Source organism: Adiantum capillus-veneris, chromosome 10 (assembly GCF_014529385.1).
Source record: "Adiantum capillus-veneris isolate H3 chromosome 10, ASM1452938v2, whole genome shotgun sequence".
In the NCBI taxonomy this organism is placed as follows: domain Eukaryota; kingdom Viridiplantae; phylum Streptophyta; class Polypodiopsida; order Polypodiales; family Pteridaceae; genus Adiantum; species Adiantum capillus-veneris.
Window position 1 is genome coordinate 34,511,309 of NC_140940.1, and position 23,349 is coordinate 34,534,657.

At 42.8% G+C, this 23,349-nt stretch overlaps 1 protein-coding gene across 1 annotated transcript in view; it reads right to left on the minus strand.

Annotated features, from left to right (window-relative positions):
- Positions 1–7,133: 7,133 nt before the first annotated feature.
- The window catches only part of LOC147448674 (acetylajmalan esterase 2-like), a 52,726-nt gene continuing 36,510 nt past the window's right edge, over positions 7,134–23,349 (minus strand). Inside the window, exon 5 of the mRNA XM_086522426.1 lies at positions 7,134–7,780. Within this exon, the coding sequence (XP_086378552.1) occupies positions 7,554–7,780 (227 nt within the window). The 3' untranslated portion in view covers positions 7,134–7,553. The remainder of the gene's footprint in view (positions 7,781–23,349) is intronic.

Here is a 23,349-nt window from a genome sequence, read left to right on the forward strand (position 1 = left end):
GCTAATTACTAAGCTAAGTTATGCTAATATGAGTGATTATGTGAGGAGATGTACATCTTTCTTGTGAGATACTCCTTCTTCCTCTCAATCTACTCTCATATCCTGCTAGCTCTCACCATCTTCGAAGGTGTGTGAGGTCTTGGGTTTGAGAACGGGGATAATTCAAGTTGTGTTTGATTAAGTGTTTTGCTTGGTGCATGAAGCTTCCATCTTCATTGCACTAGCTAGTCTTGAAGGAACACAAAGAATTGTATTGTACAATGTCTCTCTTGATGGGAGAAACCATAATACAAAGCCTTTTGGAGGGGGGACCGGCTCCATGCAAATCTGGTCCTCAACTGTTGTCAATAGCTTAATTTCTCTCTCTTTTGAAAGTATTGTCGATGCTATCTAACTAGGTGTTATGCTTTTTGTTGCTCTCTCCACCCAAGCACTCTTGTAATTCTCATTAGGAATCTATTCTAATGAAATGCCCACTATGTTCATGTTAATTTCCGCTACACATAAGTTATTAGGCCATTAAATGTTACAAACCATATATGTGGCTCCCTATGCACAAACATGAGTGGTTGTGATTTACACATGGATTGTAAGAGGTTTGTTATAAGACAAACCGAACAGGTGCCCAACTGGTCGGACATGTAACCGCATTTGTATATTAGTTTTTCGAGCTAGTGTAGTAATACTCTGTGTAAATCCTGATTCCAGAGTAGTGGATCAATTCTCTGGGTTGTAATGTTGTAATGATATTTGTAAAGGTCCATGTGAGTCGGCCCCACTGACCATTTAGAATGCCCTAGGTATAAATGTCAATAACCTTAATGTGAAAAGAAGGCTTATCTTTAGAGAAGAAAGAGCTATGTTGTACATACACTCAAGCTATGAAGCTGCTCCAACTTGTAATCTTCGCAACTAATGATTGGGTAATCCATTTTCAGTTTTGAAACTTGCATTGTGTTCCTCTTTCTTTGCTCTTTTATTCAAGTGTAAGCATTGTCAGTTTTGCTATGGTTCACGACTACGCATTAATGAGCCTCTTTCTTTGCTCTTTTATTCAAGTATAAGCATTGTTAGTTTTGCTATGGTTTACGACTACGCGTTAATGAGCCTTAATTGCATATTTGAGTGCTTAAATCACTGTTTTTTGTCATTTTGACCATAGGAGAGTGTTCTTAGACCATAGGACGACCTTTCTAGATAGTTCTGTTACAGTTTTCAAGACCTTTTTCATGATGGATCGTGATTTTGATATCTTGTTGAATTGCGACTAGACTTGGTAGGATAGTGCCCCGAGCTGTCGTAGACCTCCTCCTAAAGTTTCGTTGCATTTCGAGTCCCTTCAATGGAATGATGACCTAGAGTTGTGAGAAAGGATATAGACAAATTTCTCTGATCATTGAGTGTTGGTTTGCTTGTTGAATTAGTGTGTTTGCTTGTTAAGGTTCACTTCTTGAGATTGACGATCTCAAAGAGTCTATGTGCCCCATCCAAGTCACTTCCCTGAGTATTAACATTATGTTAGTGCTAAATCGCTATGCTATAGACGTCTGTCGTGGCGGCGATCTGCTAGCATTGGTGCCACTGTCGGGAACGAACGTTTGTAGCATAGTGATCTAGCACTAACATAATGTCAATACTGAGGGAAGTGACTTGGATGGGGCATGGAGACTCTTTGAGATCGTCAATGTCAAGAAGTGAACCTTAACAAGCAAACACACTAACTCAACAAACAAACCAACACTCAATGATCATGAAAATTTAGCTATGTTCTTTCTCACAACTCTAGGTCATCACGCCATTTCGGCACTCGAACGGACTCAAAATGCAACGAAACTTTAGGAGGAGGTCTATGATAGCTCGGGGCACTATCCTATCAAGTCTGGTCGTAATCCAACAAGGTACCAAAATCGTGATGCATCATGAAAAAGATCTTGAAAACTCCAACAGAACTATCTAGAAAGGTCGCCCTATGGTCTAAGAACACCCTCCTATGGTCAAAATGACAAAAAAACAATGATTTAAGCACTCAAATCTACAATTAAGTTTCACTAACGCGTAGTCGCGAACCATAGAAAAACTGATAATACTTACACTCGAATGAAAGAGAAAAGAAAGAGGAACACAATGCAAGTTTCAAAACTGAAAATGGATTACCCAATCATTAGTTGAGATGATTACAAGTTGGAGCAGCTTTGTAGCTTGAGCGTACGTACAACATAGCTCTTTCTTCTCTAAAGATAAGCCTTCTTTTCACATTAAGGTTATTGACATTTATACCTAGGGCATTCTAAATGGTCAGTGACTGACTCACATGGACCTTTACAAATATCATTACACCATTACAACCGAGGGAATTGATCCACTACTCTGGAATCAGGATTTACACAGAGTATTACTACACTAGCTCGAAAAACTAATAGAGTACAAATGTGGTGTCCGGCTACATGTTCGACTAGTTGGGCACCCGTTCGGTCTGTCTCATAACAAGGTTCTTCACATGGGTTGTTGACACATCACTTTTCTAGGCGGAAGAGGTTGTTCACACAAGAGATGCAACAAAAGTCCGCATCCCAACAAATGTTACCCCAAGGTTTCAACCTGCTGTGACACACATTAAGTATGAATGGGTTCCCAAGACTTTATCGATTAACTCTTCTATTTAGTTCCAAGGAGAATTCTCATAGAAAATGCACCCATACTTGCAATCTCAAGGTTACCTCTCATTGTATACCTAAAGCATTGCTAAAAGCCCAAGACCACTATAATGAAAATTGTCAAATTTGGGTACCTAAATATAGGCTGAGTCAGTCCCCGTCACTTGTGAAAAATTGACAGTCACCTTCTATAAGTCCAACACTTATTGACAACCATAATAAGGAAAAGATTACTGATCATGCTGTGACCAGACCCCAAAATAATTTTGATGCCCAAAAGATATCAATCCTTCCCATCTAGCTCAAAAAGCAAAGATTCATTTGAAGTTTACATCTCCTCATGTAGTTCATCAATTGATGTCAAATCTTCTACAACATCACTCTCTTCCAATGTACATTCTCCTGAAAACATAAAATGACATACATCACACATTGTAAATTTACTATCAAATAGAATACTTCATGTTCATTCATGAGAAATTACCTTACCACCTTTGTAGCTTGAAATTGCACTTAGGGTCATACATTTTTTTTTTCAAAGTCACCACCTGTTGATAGCTAGACCAATTAGTTTCAAAGGGTGACAACATCATTGCAAAAGGTATGATCTACCCAAGGAAGGGGGAGTACTTACTAATATATTGCTTCCCTATTAACCTTCCTTCCCTGGTCTCGTAACTTTTAGATTTTAGGGAATGTGTATATATATACTCAATCACATAAAAAAATAAAAACTAGTAAACGAGCAAGAGCAATATAACCATGAGGATAACAACACAAGATTCATGTCATATCACACACACACACACACACACACACACACACACACACACACACACACACACACACACTATGAAACAAAATTTTAATTATCTTCTACAAACCTGATGATACATTTATTATGTTCACACATATGGAAAATTTGTAAGTGTCACCCACTTCATCCACTTTTACTTTCGGTGAGAGATATCCTCTTTACTTTTCTCGAGTGTGTTGCATAGGCTATCCTATACTTGCCTCTAAATGGAATTTGGTAGCTAAACTAGCGTATGGGGAGAATTTTGAGGATTTTGAATGGTTGATACGTCTATTGACCACGATGATTCCTACCCGGTAGAGAATGCTTCCCCAATTGGATAGGGTTATCCTTTTGCACAAGATGAGTATCCATGCCTAGTGAAATTCTTAGTGAACCTATGTGTATAGAATGAAGAGAAAGATTTAACAATTCGAAACTTATGGTCTCGTTGAAGACAATTTTAATCATCTTGACAATGAGGATAGAGGTTTAGCCTTAGGACTACCAGCCAACTTATACAACATTGTCTTATCTTGATCATACAATGTTAGTATGGTGGTTGATAGTAGGTTAGTGTTCAAACTAAATTTTGAGTTTATTTTTGCTTCAAGTGAATAAATGAGTTCTTTTCATGTTGATATGCCTCCTAGAGGTACAATGTTCTCTTAGCATACTTGTACAAGTAAAAGATGTTTGAAATAGGTCTAGCCATTCATAGTGCCGAGACCATCGCCAAAATTGACACAAGAATATCCAAATCGACATGCGGCCATCTTCATCGACAAAAGGAGATCCGCATTATAGGAAGAGATTGCTGGTCACACATTATGATTCCACTTTACACTTCTTCAACTACATCTACTCTAGGAACTGAGTGCCATGATTACAAGTGTACTACTTCCTATGATTTTTGTTTTGATTTTGGTATTTTGTATTTGACGGCATGGTTTTATATTGTTGATATAGTCATATGTGCATTATACTTGACGAGTAGATGCTTATATATTTTACATATGCGTAGGTTAATTAGTTCATTTGTTTCATTATTAAATAGTGTTTAAATTCAAATTGTATTTCAATTAATTGTTTGAATTTTTCTTAGATGCATGGTACTTCTTTTCATAGCATAGTCTTAGAATTATCTTGTATTGATGGAGGCTTTGCATGTGTCTTAAACCTATTAGGGATTAAACTAAGTAACACTCCTAGTGAGTAAATGACCTACTCAAAGGATTGAAAGTTAAAAACAATGCTCATAGGATATTCAGTATTTGTATCCACAAAAGGGGATTACCCAAAATAAATCCAACAAAAAATTTCAATAAATATGGCCAGTCAGAGTTTTTGCCTTGAGCACTAGAGATTTCCTTGAGAGTACTCTACTAAATCCAAAAGCAAAAAGGCAAAAAATGAAAATTAAAAGACATATTTTTATGAGCTTTAAGTATAGAATTATTAGTTGCGCGAGTTGTGAAAGGCTAATCATTGAGAAAGCGTAGGATGCTAACGAGTCCCTTTATTATGTTATAATCCTCTACCTTTGCTATGAATTAAGTGCTCCATTTTAGCTTGACTGACAGATGCAAACCTTATGAACTGCATCATTTTGAGTCATGGGTCGACGGGCTTGTTGGTTCCACATGTAGATAGTAGGAGATTAGGTGATCATTGATTGTATATGAAAGGTACATCGCAACGCCAACAAATAAGGTTCAAGGTTGGCCGTCCGAGTATGGACGTTGTGAAATGGCTGACACATATATAAGCCATTGTAAACCTTAAACTTTCTCATTCTCTCAAGTGTTAATGCAAGTGCTTTTGCTCCTACTCTCCTTCTCCACATGCATGTCTGAGTTCGAGTGCGTGTGTGAGAGAGGGAGAGTGTGTGTATGCGATCGAGCATTGGTAGTGGCGTTGAAAGTGGTGAGGTAGTCGAGCAGCAACAATGAGCTTTTTCTTCTCTATGGTGCGAGGATCTCTCATCCATGGGGGTACAAAGAGGTGAGCGATAGACCCTTTGCTCTATATCGAGCTTGTATGCACCTTGGTTGTGTGCTTGCAGCTTCTGTGGCTCACGCATGGCGCAAGGCAAGTTCCCTAGCTCCAACAAGTACAATAGGAGTGTACAAAGAGAGGGCTTGTCAATCATATACTCGATAAAGAAATTGCAACATAACTTTCAAACAACAAATTTATTTCTTCATGGATACCATTGTCTACATTGTTTACGCAATAAACCTAGCGCTTTAAGTAGAATAGGGAGATGGTTTGTGCCCCTTCTATAACTCGATTTAAACTTGAAATATGCCAAAGCACAAAGCACCAAAGAGAAAATGACTTATCACACATCCCAAGCAAAGTTGTTCGACACGTTCGTCTTCACTACAATATTACCAACCATGCTGAGTAAGTGGAATCCCAAGCAGACTTTGTGCAACAAATTGTGGGCACCTACTAGCACAAGAAGTTTTGGACAAATTCTCACAATAATTCCCACATTGTGACTTACCTCAACATCAGGAGCTTCTGTGAGGGAGGCACCGCATACCTAGCTAGGTACGATTGAAAAAGACTACATGAGAAAATTTCTAAATAATCTTGTGTAGTGGAGAGGAAAAAATATTTATTTGTATGAAGATTCTTCAACATCTCAACCAAGTAAAACTATAATCCTTGGTGGTACACCAAACACCGACTCAGGAAGCCACCCTGCTGCTGCTGCTATGGTGACCTGCTATTGGTCTCCACCCACCAACTGCTGCAATGGATGTCCCCTCCGCAGCCTGCTGCACAAATCCTGCATGCAGTATGGTGCTCTTGTCCCCCTTTTAAAAATACAGCACCCCATGCCTAGCTGCTAAGCTGCCACACTAACGCCATGCAAACAAAATGCTAAAAAGAACTGCTGCATCCACTACACTCTTCTTTACCTTCTCTTTTTGCCCCTTCCACCAATGGACTCTTTTTCGATTTTCTGCCAACCTTGTGCTTAAGATCGTCTTCTTGGATGATATTGTTTCAAGCTTTAGAGCTTTGACACCTAGTCAAAGATCGTTTCGTATGACATATCAAGCTGCATGTCTCACAAGAACATTTAGAGATTTTCTCATGTAGGAAAACGAAGTCTTTTCCAGTGTTTTGCATAACATCATGAGCTTCTGCTCGAGAGGCACCCCATATCTAGCTAGGTACGATTGGGGGCAAGGGACCACCGGCCCCCCAGAAGCTCATGATGTTGAGGTAAGTCACAATGTGGGAATTATTGTGAGAATTTGTCCAAAACTTCTTGTGCGATCTATTGGTGGTGGCTAACAATGAAAGAGGATCCAAGGTATGTAAATGCAAAACTAACATGTATGCACTATTTTAGCAACAAACACTAGAGTGCAATATTAAAGAAAACTTTACATGTGCGATCAATTAAGAACATACCAACAAGAGCCCGAGTAGCCAATGTAACTTAGTGCATGGCTCCATTCTTCGGCTTGCATAGTTGACCCTACTCACCACAACACACATTCCTATCAAAGGCAACGAGCAATCACTTGGTGAAATAGGGCTCATCTATTGTTACAAGCTCAAAATTAAAAACCAAAGCAATCACTTCCCATAAGGAAGACTTACAAACCATTTGACGACAATTTGGACTGTATGAGAATATCATGTGCTAGAACCAAACAAAGCCATGAGATTCTATGCCTCAACTTAACCATCAAGAAATGTACAATGTCTTAATATAATTGATTCATCAATCAATACATATACATTCATCCTTGTAAAGACAAGATAATATTTGAGGGCCAATTGTAGGCTTTAAAAATGTATGTGCTTAATACGAGCAATAAATCTTGTCATGAATTGACAATATGAATTCCTACTATGTATGCATCCAATATAATTGGAGTAGAAAAATTCCTAATCAAGTGGCTCCAGACCTGCTGAACTACTAACCATGAAAGCTCTAAAGCATTTGCTCCAATCTCTCTCTCAAATTACCCAAATATGATTACCCACGTATGTGGCTGTAGATTACCCAAATATGATTATACACATATGTGAATGATCCATAGAAAAAGCTTCTCGAGCATGGAAGTTCATCTTCATGACAATGCTTTATGGGCACCATCAAGGAAAGAGCCAGTGATAAAAGTTTGGTTGAAAATCTGGACATGGAAAGCATCTGTGAAATGCACCCCATCCCAACTTATGTACGCGGTTGGATCAGAGCAAAGCGAGGCACTGTTTTCATTGCACTCATCATCAGCGTTATAATTATAAGGATAGTCATCTCCGGCACCACAACATGCTTCTAAGCTCTTTACAAAACCTGTCCCATCACCAGACAGTATTAGTGTCACTGGTTGCAGTCAGGAAATCTGAGTCTCATTTTTTCCTTTTCAAGCCAAAAAAGGTTCCTTTCGAAATGAAAAGACGTGTTTTTGTGTGCATGTGCGTGCATGTGTTTGTGCAGTGTGTGTGTGTGTGTGTGTGTGTGTGAGAGAGAGAGAGAGAGAGAGAGAGAGAGAGAGAGAGAGAGAGAGAGAGAAGAAGAAGAAGAAGAGAATTTTAACGTCGTAGGAAACTATCCGAAGAGACCTTAAAGATCTATCCAACGAGGAGAGTTGAACTCAAGACCTGTTATTCAAGAGGGAAATGGCATAACCAATCTACCACACTTGAGAGAGAGAGAAAGAGAGAGAGAGAGAGAGAGAGAGAGAGAGAGAGAGAGAGAGAGAGAGATCACTACCGTCCTCAAAGGTCAAATATGACCTATGACCTATGGGACCAAATAAACATCACATGTGGGGAATAAGCTGATAAGTGACTTTCGTCACAATTACGCTTTAACGTGGTCAAAAGCTAAGCACTCAAGTAGGTTTTGATCCTCAAATTCGTGTAATTTTTGGGGCAGAAGAGAGTTCATAGTCGATGAGACTCCTCGTTGGTGCCCCGCTATTAAGAGTTACACTGCTTCTCCTTAGGTAGGTTAAGCATACTTATACAGCTAGTGCGCTCCCCGGGCCCATCTCGATAAATTTCGAGCGCTGGCACAATTGAATGCCATCGGATTCCTCTCATCAAGTCTTTTGAAGAGCGCTCGCTAGTGCCACGTAGGCACTAGCGCTCGAAATCTATCATCGCCCGGGCCCGGGCTGGTCATCCACATGCACGGCAAATTATGTTGCATTTGTTCGAGGCTGGGCCACATTGGCAGGCCGGACATTGTCTAGAGCCCACACTTAGGGGGCCTTCTCAGGTGTCCTCTTATTTTCCCATTCATAGATGTCGTGGGGTTTCTTATGAGGCTGGCCAACCTGAGGCTTAGTCCCTATATAAGTAGCCCTTGTCTTCACCCTTTGGGAATGGTTGTTTCTATAGGAGGCATCCCTTCTAGGGAGTCACCGTCCACCCTTTGGTCATGAGCATGGGCATTCAGCCCCTTCACCTCTATATAGCCTTTGCTCTTTCTCTCTCTCTCTCTCTCTCTCTCTCTCTCTCTCTCTCTCTCTCTCTCTCTCTCTCTCTGGCACTCACACAAGGTACCTCAAGGTGATCAAGGTATAGTCTTGGGCAATCCCCTTCCTCCTCATGAAGTCTAGCGTTTTTTGCCCAAAACGCGAATGAATGTTCCACAATAGACTGCTTGAAACCAATCCTCATCAAGAACTTGCTTATCTTCTCACACCACGCTCTAGGTGCCTACTTCAAGCCATAAAGTGCTTTCTTCAATTTACACACACAGTGCAGAAAATTAGGATGCTCATAACCTTTAGGCTATTAAATATTTCATGTAAACTTCTTCTTGCAAGTCACCATTCATTTTTGAAATCCATTTGTCACAACTTCCAACTTTACTTTTTACTTTTTTGGGCTAGAGCCGGCGAGCCAGCAAGGAACTGCCTTTGCTTCGCGTGCACGCAAACGAGTCAAAGACAAGTTATCTTGCGGACTTGCCGACAAGGGGAAAAGCGCCTCCATGCCGTATCGTGGCATGTCAACGGGGAATGGAAGCAAGTTTCCCCCTCGGGGGAGTAAAAAGTCTTTTCATGCCATGTTAGTCAGTCCATGTTCCCTTGTTAGTCACGCCACCCGAGGGTAACGTCGGGAAATCACCAAACGAATTCAGTGATGCATTTAAGGACCAAGGCTGAGAGAGAGGGACATACCCTTGTAACTCACAGACCGTGTTGAATCCTGCCCAGGTACTCCAGGATTTTCGCCTGGTAGAAAAAGGCCCCCGTCCAGCGGATGTCCGGTAGGACTGCCATACCCAAAGTGGGCGTCGGCTCAAAGGAGGCATCCCGATCCGGCCAACCATGGTCACCAAGGCCCGCTCGGAAAGCCCCAGGACCATGTTAGGCGAGACCGCACCGTACACAATAACTACAAGCCCTACGAGCTTCACAACTTCCAACCATGCAACTCACCATGGCTATTACCATTCTCATTGTTTTTATCTTTGCAATTGGACTAAATGTCCCATCGTAGTCAAGACCTTGTGTTCGTACACAACCTTCAGAAACCAGCTTTGCCTTGTATCTTTCCAAACCACCATCTGACTTGCACCTCACTTTGTATACCCATTTTGAACAAATTGCTTTCTTTCCAATGGGAAGGCAAACCAAATCTCAAGTGTCTTTCTTAACAAGAGCATCCATCTCTTCATGCCATGAACTTTCAACCAAGTTTATTGATTCTGGTCCCAAGGTCGGTCTGGAATAGGTAAAGACTTTGGGAGTCTTGCCAATTTGTGACCGGGAGCTATTCATTTCCAAGATTTTCTTTAGAGAGAAGTGTTTGAACAGCAATAGGATCTTCCTCATCACTTTTGGAGCAAGTTTCTATGGCTATGTTTTCTCGGAGGAGATGGATTGGCAGATTTGCTGTGCCTTTTGCAAATGCACGTCTCTCTTGGAATTGTTGACGGAACTACCTATCCATTAAGTAGCAGGTTGATGATTCGGTTGCACTGTCGTACCAAATTGTGGATTATGGATGACAGAGGGTGATCTCTTCCCTTCTTGAAGCAGAGGACGTTCCATGATTTTCCATTGTCCATCTAAGGATGGAAGTTCCACTTCCGGCTTCAATTCACTCTTGTTCATCCGGTATGCAGCTTTTCAGGTGCATGTTCCAGTGCATGTGTTTGAGTTGGCTTTGACATGCAGAGGGGGATACTTTTCTCTCTAGAACCACTTCTTGTGTGATCATCCAACTCTCTTGGATGAGGTTTAGAGGTGGAGCATGTGGTGCCAAACCCTTACCCAACAATGACAACACTTTGAGGAGGCCTTGATGGAGTTTGGACCTCCCCTTTCTCCATATTCTTTCCTTCCCCGGTGGTAGTGTGGCCCTACAAATTTGGTCACTCCTTTGCCCTTTTGTGAGCTTGTCAATACTAGTTGTGGACGATTTACGATCTTTTGTGAGCTTGTTAGCACCAGTTTTGGGACATCTTTGCAACCTTCTATGTGCATTTTTTCTTGATGATCGACAACAAATTTGTCGAGATCCTTTGGATGACAGGTTTGCAAGTGTCGACGGGTGGTGGGGACATCTAGTTTCTACTCCCACAGTCAGCAACGTTCGAATGCTTCTTCCATACATCCCTTTGGAGACCTCCAACCTTGGGGGCAGGCCTCTTCGGGTGTAAATTTAGCCACAGTTGGCTAGTATAGCAGGTTCTTCCCTTGCAGTCTTTTGCCCCACTTTCTAGCATGTTACAAATCAGCCCCAACGTCTTTACGGGCTTGTTCCCCGAGCCGGTTCCTTAACTCTCCCTTTGAGTATTGGAGTTATGTTGTGTATTGAATATTGATTGCACAGTTTAGTTGTGGATGTTCTCTTCAGCACAAGTACAAAGGACATAATAAGAGATGAAGATTTTAAGGAAGCAAGTTACAACATTGGGAGTATATGTGCTCTTTCGAGTTTGTGTACAATTTGGGCATATTGTATTGGATTATACCTACAAGTTTGATATTGGCAGATGCACAGAAGTGACGGACATTTGGTTTGATCTAAAGGAGTTTGCTTGAGTAGCTAGGTCTTTTTGGACCCGGACAGCTTCTTTGGCAAACATGGTCCTCTGGTGATGACCTTTCAAGTCTTCCTATTCTTAGCAGTCTGAGTTTACAGATAGTGTGATTCTCTTTGAGTCTCGAGTTTCATGAGATTCACGTTTCGCTATTCAATTACGGAGGAAGCAGTTTTACTCCAGGTTGTCTCAGATTTTTTACTGGTGGTACTCGTTCTCTTTTCCCAAGATTGAGCGAGAGGGGGACTTCTTATCTTGAGGGGAGTTCTCAGCTTTAGCTGTGGAGCTTTCAGTGGTAGTGTTTGCTCTATTTCGACGTGGGGGTGAGTCAATTGTTACCTCAGAGCGTACTTTTGAGGATACTTCTCTTTCATAGGGGGGTTCCAGGTTATTATCTTCAGTCGACTACCGGTGCTCCATTTAGCAAAGTACCACAGACAATGTCTTCTAGTCCTTGGTTTCCTTACCCATTTCTTGCGGCTTTGGATAGTGTGCTTTAGCCCACAATGCAGTTAGTATCTCGGCGGATGTTTTCTTCAACCATTTTGGTGGTTGACTCGTCTTTCGGAATCGTGGTGTGACGGTTGTGCTCTTCCCAGTGCATCCAAGCAGTAGTTCCTATGTCTCGACCTCTAGATTGATCCCGGAAGGCTGTACCATTAAAGACGCACGTAATCCTTTATCCTTAGACTGGCATGTTATCCCGTGTGGATAGTGGTCCTTCTCGGACTAGGAACCAGTTACAGTCAACCGACATAATCTAGGAGGGGAGACAGTCTTCTTAGCTCTCCCAGATTTGGTTCCAGGTTCCACATGTATATTTCCTTTCGAATTCACCTACCTTTGGTGATCGAGTTACACAGACAAAGACTGTTGGTTATGATAGTTATCCATGGTTCAGGTATTCTCCCTTCAAAGATGTGGAGCGAGCTTGGGAGTCAGTCTGTGCACACTACTTCCATATAGTTCTTGTGGTTCCATGTGCACTGGACAGGATTGACAGTCTATTCGGTGGCTTTCTATAGCACCTTGTTTTTCTCTTGCAGAGCTTGAGAGCAAGGTCTCTTGATCTTGCTGTTTCAACTACAGTCTCAGTATTGATTTGTGTTCTTTTCTACTGGATGTTTATTCTCGATTCATTTGAGAGTGGGGTGATATTCTCTCGGGTGGTTTTCAGACAGATGAAGATCAATAGCACGTTTTCACTCTCAGTTCCGATGAAGTTCCTTTAGATGCGGTTCGCAGTTCATCATTGTATATGATGGTTGGTGCAATTCTTTGGTTCTTCATTTTCGGAGATATAATTCCTCAGTAGCCTTGGTTGCCCCATTTTTTGGACTTCCGTAGCAGCTTGGAGATTTTGGCATGTGGTATGTAAGATGTGAGCTTTGTCCTAGAGTAATAGAGTATGAGTCAAGAAGAGAAAAGGTGGAATTATCCCACATGCAGTGGTGCAAGGCTGTAGAGCTACTTAAAGCTCATTTCATGAATAAGCAAACCTATTCTATTTTGCATTACATCTCTCTTGTTTATGGTGAGCTTATGATGGCTTAGAAACTACTCAAGATCGTGTTTATGAGTTCAAGTTAATTGATCTTGGAACCTAATTCGCTTGAGTGATAATCTAACCAACACACACTCACTTGTGTGCACAATGTTTCTCTTTCCTCCGCCCTAGCTAGCATGGTCCCATTCCCATCAAGTGGTATCAGAGCACAGGTATGCTAGCTAGGTTTGTTATTATGCATTTGCGTGTAAGTATGATTAGCACTTCTTAATCATCATTAGCAAGATCCATTAGGTTTACTCTCCTATTGCATATCTCATGCCTAATTAGTATTCCATTGGCTAGCATGAGCATGTTCTTGAGTTAAAGACTCTTAGGCCACTACTCACTGGCTAATTGGAAGCCTAATTAGCATTAGAGTTCATTAATCTGTCATTAGCAACTTGCATTTGCATTTTAGATTGCATTCAAGCCTATTTCTGCTCATCTTGCGTCAAAAGCTGCTCCTCACTCTAGCAAAATTAGCGCTTGCAATTGTGGTGTGTGCGTAGCCCATCTCGAGAGCTTTCCATAGAGCCCTAAATCATTGAAATTGGTGGGCATTAGCATCCCCAATTCGCTTGGCAAAATTATGCTCAATCTCTGTTTTTCTGCAGGCAACAGACATAGAAAGTGTGTGTGTGTGTGTGTGTGTGTGTGTGTGTATGTGTGCGCACGCTTTAGGGCATTCAATGCTCAAAGCACATTTTTGATGGAGCAAGAACCCTTTTTTCCCCTTTTGTTGCCTTCAACCACGTGGGAAAACCCCCTTTTTTGGGGAGTTCAAAGTCAAAAGCCACAAGGGCGCTCACACACACAAGGCCGCCCAGGCAGAACTCAGCCGCTCGATCAAGTGGATTTAGTAGCCCCAGGCGGGTCCGCCACTGGCCTGACCGGCGGTTCCTGGTTATCCCCTCCGTCCAGTGTATTCTTCTCCACGGGGCCGATCGGCCGCCTCTGCTCCTCTGGTTTGTCGTCCAATTAGTTCGGCCACGAACCTCACCCGAGCGGTGAACAACATTTCAACAACGGTTCGGATCCACCCTTATAGGGCGTCCCTTTTCCCACGGCCAGCTCATCTCAAGGGGCACTTGAGCCTTTCACCTTGGAGTTCCTTCCCACCTACTCCAGAGCACCCCACTCCCGCAGGCCCTTGTTCACATGGCTTGACCTGGAGTGCAGTCCCGCCAGCGGCATCAAGTCCTACAAAGGGCCGATTCCCGTCTGCAGACAAAGCTAAAAGAGCACTCAAATTCCCGAGCTCCAAGCAAAAGCTTCGCACTCCAAAGCATTAAAAAGGCTCACAAGTTCAAAGGAAAAGCCATCAAAACTTCAAAGAAAAAATTCTTGCAACCAAGGCACTTTGTGAAGAGGAGCTTCACAAAAGGGATCTCTCTCTCTCTCTCTCTCTCTCTCTCTCTCTCTCTCTCTCTCTCTCTCATTAAATCCTAAATTTTTGCAACCAAGCGCAACATCTTTTGCAATGTATATCGTCATCTACATTTATGGAGATGATTTTCTAGTTGTACTCATGCATGGGTTTAGACACTGTCTATACATTATGTATATGGTGAGACCTACCTCTCACTCACTTGCCTCGAGCATGTACATGGAGCCCATAAACATGAAATCTGAAGATCATGAAGACCATCAACATGAAGACAAAGCCTAGCGGAAGAAGAATTGGACGAAGTAGAAGACAAAGACCATGAAGCAGTTGAAGACAAAGCATTGAAGAAGACGAAGGTGCTCTTGGATTAGAGCCACGAAGACATTTTTCAGGATTTTGCTCTTGGATTAGAGCGTTGTTTTTTGCTCCTGGATTGGAGTGTTATTTTGTTTGTCTCCTGGATTGGGGATGTATGTTGTCTGTGCTCCTGGATTGGAGTGTTGTCTTTCTTCATCAAATTATAGCCCAAAGTTCAAGGGGAGGATTCCTCTTGTATTGCCATCCTTGGTGGATAAAGAACCTTCATTGTATTGTCCTAGTCCAAACCTCAAGGGGAGGATTGTAAGGTGTGAGCTTTGTCCTAGAGTACTAGAGTATGAGTCAAGGAGAGAAAAGGTGGAATTATCCCACATGCAATAGTGCGAGGCTGTAGAGCTAATTAAAGCTCATTTCATGAATAAGCAAACCTATTCTATTTTGCATTACATCTCTCTTGTTTATGGTGAGCTTGTGATGGCTTAGCAACTACTCAAGATCGTCTTTACGAGTCCAAGTTAATTGATCTTGGAACCTAATTTGCTTGAGTGATAATCTAGCCAACATACACTCACTTGTGTGCACGATGTTTCCTTTCATCCACCCTAGCTAGCACGATCCCGTTTCCATCATGGTGTATGACTGGAGGTGCACATTTCCGACTCTTACCTCAAGGATGGAGTACTTACGAGTTGAGAAATGATCCGGATACCAATATTTTTATGCCTTTACCCTTAGGTTTGATGCATTCTCTTGGAGCGGTCAACAGCAGTAGTTTCTGCAGATGCTCATTGTGCGACTTGTGAGTCGGTTGGGTTGAGGAGATTCTTGAGGAAGGCGCCATTTGAGATTGTTGAGGGTGTCAGAAAGGTTCCACTGATTCTGCGCATCAAGGACAAGATTTTTGAAGCAGATCAGTACACACAAGATCTAGACACTGCTTTTGCCAAGGTGAAGGAGGCTTTGCAAAAGTCTCAAGCACGGCATAAGAAGGCAACAGACAAGCATTGATGCGACTTGAAATTGAAGGAGAATGATTGGATGCTACTTCCGTTTGAGAAAGCATGCCTAAGAAAGCGGAAGGGTAAGGAGAGGCTTTTCCCACACCTTAGCATGCCATACTATGGGCCTTCCCAGTTGCAAGAAAAGATCAACGATGTATCCTTTCGACTGAAGTTGCCAGATAATTCGCAATGCATTTCATTTGAGTATATTGAGACCTTTCAAAGGTGAAGTGCCAGAGAACAAGGAGCCAAACAAGCATCCAAAGTGGAAGAGACGGAAGAGATTCTCATTCTAGAACAATTCCTAGTGCACAAGGTACGCAAAGTGAAGGGTAAGCTGGTCCGCCAAATATTTGGTCAAGTTTAGAAACTATCTAGGTCTTGATGCAAAGTGGATAGAGGAGGACTTAGCAGATTCTCCTCAGATACAAGAGATTTACCTTGAGGCTTTTATTTTAGCACCAACTATTCCGAAAGTGTCCGACTATTTAGCAAGCTAAATCTGGTCAGGTGCGAACTGCACAAGAGGGGAGCCACGCCACTCCCTTTGTCACAGGTTGCCTAGAATGGAATAAATTCTCCATGAGATTTTAGGGATACTAACAGGCCGACGGTATTTTGTGTTAGAATTATGGCATCTCTCTCAATTCGCCTAGTCAATCCTCATATCTCCTAGGGACAAGTGACAAGGAGTGAGGGTTGTTTTATGGCGATGCGCGGCCAAAGTGAGGTAGTTTTATCACGTCCGGACTTTCGTAGCCTGGTTTAGTCCCTGGGTTTGGCCTCTTTTCCAACCATATAGTCTCCTACTAGCCTAGAGGTTTTTTCCCTCGTTTTCTGGGTGCTCGCAGTTGCTCTATTGGCCGCTTTTGACACTTTTTCCTGTTGAACTGGCCTATTTTCAGGTCTGGGGGGCAGCATGTGTGTTGGGCAGCCAGGGTTTTGGCCTATATATGGGCATGGTGGGGGTCACCTCATTGAGCCCAGCAAGGCACCATCCATGGGCTGCCCTTTGCCACGCTCGGCCGGCCATGTTTTAGGGGCATAGTCACCACCGTAAACGGAAACGGCAGAAACGAAAATGAGAAAAAAGTGTTTCGAAATTTTGTCCGAGGCAAAAACGGTCAAGAAAGGGCTTTTTTTAAAATAAAATTATTTATAAACAAAGTATTTTATAAAACAAGTAGCCTAGGGATGGCTATAGGTGTATTTTTAACCAAAACATGATTGAGAAGTTTCAAAAAACTTAAGGCTTCAAAAGAAGAAACGGTAAACCGTAAACCTACAATCTACAACCCTACAAATTACAACTTAATAGACTATTTTTAAATACTACAGAGTGTCAAATCACTTACAAGATACATCATACAGGTCACAAGTCAAGATTGTCTATACGCTACAAGAGCCTATCTTTTCCTGTGTGCAAACACTCATTATTAGTTGACTTCCGATGTGTGAGAGCGAGCAGCGGAGAGGGTGAGCGCCACGCACGCTGAAAACGCTGGAGAGAGAGAGAGAGAGAGAGAGAGAGAGAGAGAGAGAGAGAGAGAGAGAGAGAGAGAGAGCACAAGTGCTTTGCAAATGATGCTCTCAATACACAATGTATGACTATAAGACCCTAACCATTCTATTTATAGAATGTTAGGTTGAGGTAGGGCAAAATGTGTAACTGGTGCAAAAAACATAAAAGTCCAAAAATGGCTAAAAATGTATGCACCCAACTAGGCTCAAAATTTGACCAGTTGGACACGTGCTAAGGTGTCCACCCATGCAATCTACATGATGTGTGATGGGTGACCAACCCGAGACAATCACTAGCCATACAAAATGGTGAGCAACAGTGGTGTAACTCTAACACTCTCTCAGCACCGGATGTTGAGACAACACAGATGAGTCGAAGGTGAGAAGCCAAAGTCCGCTGAGGTACAGCCTTCGTGAAGATGTATGTTGCATTGTCTGTTGTAGGGGCATACTCCAAATGAAGATCTCCAACCAAAACCTGCTCCAAAACATAGTGGTACTGCACCTCAATGTGCTTTGTCCGAGCGTCAAAGATAGGGTTCTTGGCAATAACAATGTGTAAGGTGCAACGGAATGAATGTTGAACTTTGCTCAAGATGAGTGCTCCGAACTATGCTCAAGGTTCCTTTTTCTTAGGGAAGGGAGAGCCTTCCGTTCTTAATGAGAGAGTACAAGTGATCACAAACAAAGTGAATGGACAATGTGAATGAAGGTGCATGAGACTGAGAGATAGAGAGAGAAGAGAATACGACACCAGAGACGTTGTAAAACCCTCCTCCGAAGGCCCCACTCTCGATGGCGAGAGTGGTCTACTATTGATTGCACAATCTGGTACAATGATTGATGCAAATCTAATGGCTATGTCGAGGTCGACAGTGTGGACGACGAGGACGAGGCTAATGCTGAAAACTGAGTGCTTGAACGCGTACTTGCTACTGTTGCAAAAACGCTGGCTTGCTAGGCTTCATGTCGCCGAATTGGCTGATGTTGCTCTTCTTTCTGCTGAATTTTGCCTTGCTGAAAACGCTGGTATGGCAGTGCAAAAACGCTGATGGAAGTTGGCAAAAACGCTAAAGTGGCTGGTCTCTTAAGCGCTGCTTTTCTGCAGCAAAACGCTGATCATAGGCTGCTGAAAATCGCTGGTTTTGAGGGCTGAATATCTGTTGCAGAATCGCTAATTGCAGGGCCTTGCTTGTTGAATGTCCTTGCTGAAAACGCTGGAGTCCAGGTGATGAAAAACGCCAGGCTGATGGGGGTCTATTCTTGTTGAGAGGGAGAGGGAGACGCCTGCTGCAAGGGGGCCTTGCCTGTGCACTTTCCTCTTCTTCTGCCAGAAAGTGCTAGCTCTGGTTTGCTTATATATTATCTTAGCAAAATTGCCCTACCTAGTTCCCAACAAAAGTCACTTAATAAATAAGTGAAAAATGTCAAATATATGAAAAATAGGTTTAATGCAATGGAAAATTCCCCTGATGGATTCTGATGGTAATGCTGATGATCATGCTGTGTGTAACCAGAGGATATGCATCTACTCTTCAGTGTCTGGACATGCACGGTCTGTGAACAGACTCACAAAAGTGTCAGATCACTTCCTATTCTAGACTGACTTGACTAAACTGAATCCTGGTCATGCTCTAGCTTGTCCACGGACACATAAGGTTGGATGTGTCACGTGACATCCCCTCCTTTTCAAAGTGAGGTACTGGTACCGAACTGTATGGCGTCGAGGGAGATCGCCAACAACATCCGGAATCCTGGGAAGGTCTCTTCGCCGGCCCACTCTGATGTGTGGGTCGTGCGATACTGGAACTTCATAAAGGTCTGCAATGCCTTCTTCTTTGGGCCGCGCCGAAAGCGACACAATCTTCTGTGGCTTGTTCCATGCTTCTACTTCGTCTATAGTCATGCTTCTTCCTTCTTCAAGAATCTCCATGGCTAAAAATTCCTGAAACCACTTTCAACACAAAAACATGAACATACCTATTCCATGTAAGGTGACTGGAAAAAATCTCATCTTTTCGAAAGATTGTGCATGCAATGTAGATGAACAAAGAGACGGAGTGCCACACCGTTCACCACAAACACGCAAACAATGAGATCGAATCTTTCTCTTCTAATCTAAATCAATCAACTGTGGCAATTCACAATGGAAATGCCCATACTTTCTCGTGCTCTTTCTACGACTGTGTCGTGCCAAGGAAGAGACATGGAATGTGACTTCCTTGACCGCACACTTTTCAGCTTTTCATGAATAACCCGCATACATCTGTGCTCATTCATGAGTGAAACGTGCTCAACATACAATATGTCATGCCTAGGAAAAGGGATCACATAAAGACACTGACTAAAATACAGGAAAGGATCACGAATAAAACAATCGAACAATGTGTGTTGACGAATCATTCGAACACATAGTACTTTCTATAAGGGTTCTTTGGAACTAGGCTCGAGAGCGAAGATCGGTTCGTCGTGTTTGATCAAACCTGCCTGGGGGGTGCTGTGGACCTTGACTCGAAAGCCAAGATCGATTCTTCGTGATTGATCGACTCTGCACAACGAGGTTAGCTTCGCTAGAAAAAACATCAACTAAACCATCATCCTTGTGAACAATCACGTCTTGATCATACAAATCATCATGCTCGTGAGAAATCACACCTTGATCATGCAAATCATCATGCTTGTCCTTATCATCCAAATTATCATGCGTATCATTATCATTCAATTCATCATGCTTATCATCATGCAAATCCTGTGTGTCATGCTTTGGAGAAGAAGAGACTGAGAGAGTCTCCTTCTCCTGAATCCTTTCAATCTTCGCCTGCACATTAGAAATGAGAGATGGAGAATGAACAACTTGCTATCCACGAATGACAATGGGAGAGTCACTTTTGGCATTGAAAGTAAACGTATTTTCCGCCCAATCAATGAGAGGGTTATGCTCACGAAACCATCAAATGCCCAAAGTCATATCACATCCTAAGAGAGAGAGACGAAAAATTTTCTACGGAAAGCAGCTTGTTGAACTGTAAACAACACATCAAGGCACTCCTTCGTGATGAGAGAATCCATACCGGGAGCGAAGCCAGAGACCTCAAGAGGAGATTTCTGACTAACCTCTAGGCGGGCTCTCTCAACAAGAGAGGGACTAATCACATCATGCATACTACCTAGGACAAACAATATGACAAAACACTGCCCCGTCATATGACCATAACATTTAATGAGAGACTCATCAAAGGGAGGGTCATGAGAAACTTGGGACACACTTGTGTTGTCATTGATTGCATTGACAGAGGAAGTGGGTTCTGTGGATTCTTTACATCATTAGAGTCAAGCTTAGGACATGTTCTTTTTATGTGACCCTTAATGTGACAATGAAAACAACGACCTTCCTTAGAATAAGTGCTTTGCTCGTCCGACGTGATGTATCCTCCTAAAATTCCTTGTGCTACCTTTTCATCTAGAGTGAGCTTAGGTTTAGCAATTGTGTTAGCTTTACCCTTAGGTTCACTGTAAGAGTTCTTATCTGAGAGACTATTGGAAGATTGGTTAAAAGAGTTACCGTTCTTACCGTTCTTACCATTCTTACCGCTCTTACCATTCTGAGGGTTCTGAGAAGTCTGAGAGGTACTTGTTGACGTCTTGTTTTCCTTGGGCTTTCCCTTGTTGTGCTTCATCTCCTGTGCGAGAGCAATCGCTACCGCCTTGTTGAGATCAATTGGATCAAGCACCTCGACATCATACTTGATATACTCGTCCAATCCATAAAGGAATGCCTCCTTGCGCTCCGCATCCGATTTGCGTAATTGAGTGCCGATCTGCAAAACACGATTAGAGAAAGACATAACTGGCATACCATTTTGCTTGAGACCGCGCCAATCGTCCTTCAATCGTGCGAGATACTGAGGTGGCATAAACCGCGCCTCGAGCTTGTCTTGGAAATCGGCCCAATTGAAGGATAGGGGCGTGAATTCGTCGGCTTCCTCTAGGTGCGCGGCTAACTATGCTTCTTGCCATGCGTGATACCAATTTATGGCATCACCAACAAGGTACATGGCTGTCGTCAAAACCTTGCTATTTCCTGTCTTCTTAGTTGTGCAAAATAAGCATTAAATTGATGCAACCAAGAATGAATTACCGTAGCATCCATCTTACCATCATACTTACTGAACTGGATCTTCTCTGTGACTGGGTTGTTGGAGTCCGAATCTCGGCTCGCGCCACTTGATGAACTACCAACATCTTTGGCTGGCTCGGACTTCGAGGTGAGAACATGTCGGACCAACTCTTGCATGCATCATTCACTCTACGCTGCACGCTCTGCATGTCTTTCTTCGGCCACCAAACAATTCGCTTCTTGTTGTGCCATCATGTCCAACATTGACTTGACCAAAGCCTCCATAGGATTTGGTACAATCCGTGGCGTAGATAGGGAAGGAGGAGGGTCGGGAAAACCTCCTGGTCGGAAAAACTCTTCTTCGCCACTCCCATGCGAAGTATCCATTCCGCTTCGGGTGATGACCATACACTGTGATCTTGGTTCTTAAGTTCTCGAGGAACTTGGGTTCTTGTGGGTCTTGGGTTCCTGGGTTCTTGGGGGTCTTGAGTTCTTGAGGTTCTTGAGGTTCTTCTTTCGCTTGCAATCTGTGTTAGAGAAGGATCTTCTCTTCACCCGAGTTCTGCTCTTTTCCGCGGGCGCACCCCTTGGCGGCCTTGCGCTCACACCAAGGTTGCTTTTTCCCACCTCACGTCGATTGGTCGGTCGCTAAGTGCACGGTCCGCTCTCAATGAGTGAAAAGAGTTACAAGGGGAGGCTGGACAAGCCCTTCTTTCTTGGGTTTCCTGTCACTCTTCAAAAACACGATTAGGAACCGACACGCCCAAGAAGTCTTGGGTTACGTGCGACCGCAACAAGCAAAAAAAATTATGTGGTTCTTGTGGTTCTTTCCTTGAGTGATACAGAACACTGCCAAAGCTCTGAGTCTTCCGTTCTTAATGAGAGAGTGCAAGTGATCACAAACAAAGTGAATGGACATTGTGAATGAAGGTGCATGAGACTGAGAGATAGAGAGAGAAGAGAATACGACACCAGAGACGTAAAACCCTCCTCCGAAGACCCCACTCTCGATGGCGAGAGTGGTCTACTATTGATTGCACAATCTGGTACAATGACTGATACAAAACTAATGGCTATATCGAGGTCGACAGTGTGGACGACGAGGACGAGGCTAATGCTGAAAACTGAGTGCTTGAACGTGTACTTGCTACTGTTGCAAAAACGTTGGCTTGCTAGGCTTAATGTCGCTGAATTGGCTGATGCAAAACGCTGATATGCTGCTCTTCTTTCTGCTGAATTTTGCCTTGCCGAAAACGCTGGTATGGCAGTGCAAAAACGCTGATGCAAGTTGGCAAAAACGCTGAAGTGGCTGGTCTCTTCAGCGCTGCAATTCTGCAGAAAAACGCTGATCATAGGCTGCTGAAAATCGCTGGTTCTGAGGGCTGAATATCTGTTGCAGAATCGCTAATTGCAGGGCCTTGCTTGTTGAATGTCCTTGCTGAAAACGCGAGTCCAGGTGATGTAAAATGCCAGGCTGATGGGGGTCTATTCTTGCTGAGAGAGGGAGAGGGAGACGCCTACTGCAAGGGGGCCTTGCCTGTGCACTTTCCTCTTCTTCTGCCAGAAAGTGCTAGCTCTGTTTGCTTATATATTATCTTAGCAAAATTGCCCTACCTAGTTCCCAACAAAAGTCACTTAATAAATAAGTGAAAAATGTCAAAAATAGGAAAAATAGGTTTAATGCATTGAAAAATTCCCCTGATGGATTCTGATGGATTCTAATGGTAATGTTGATGAGCATGTTGTGTGCAACCAGAGAATATGCATCTACTCTAAGTGTTTGGACATGCACGGCCTGCGAACAGACTCACAAAAGTGTCAGATCACTTCCTATTCTAGACTGACTTGAATGAACTGAACCCTGGTCATGCTGTAGCTTGTCCACGGACACATAGGGTTGGATGTGTCACGTGACACAATGCAACTTTGATTGTCGCACAAAAGACGAGTTGTAGCAGTCTGGGA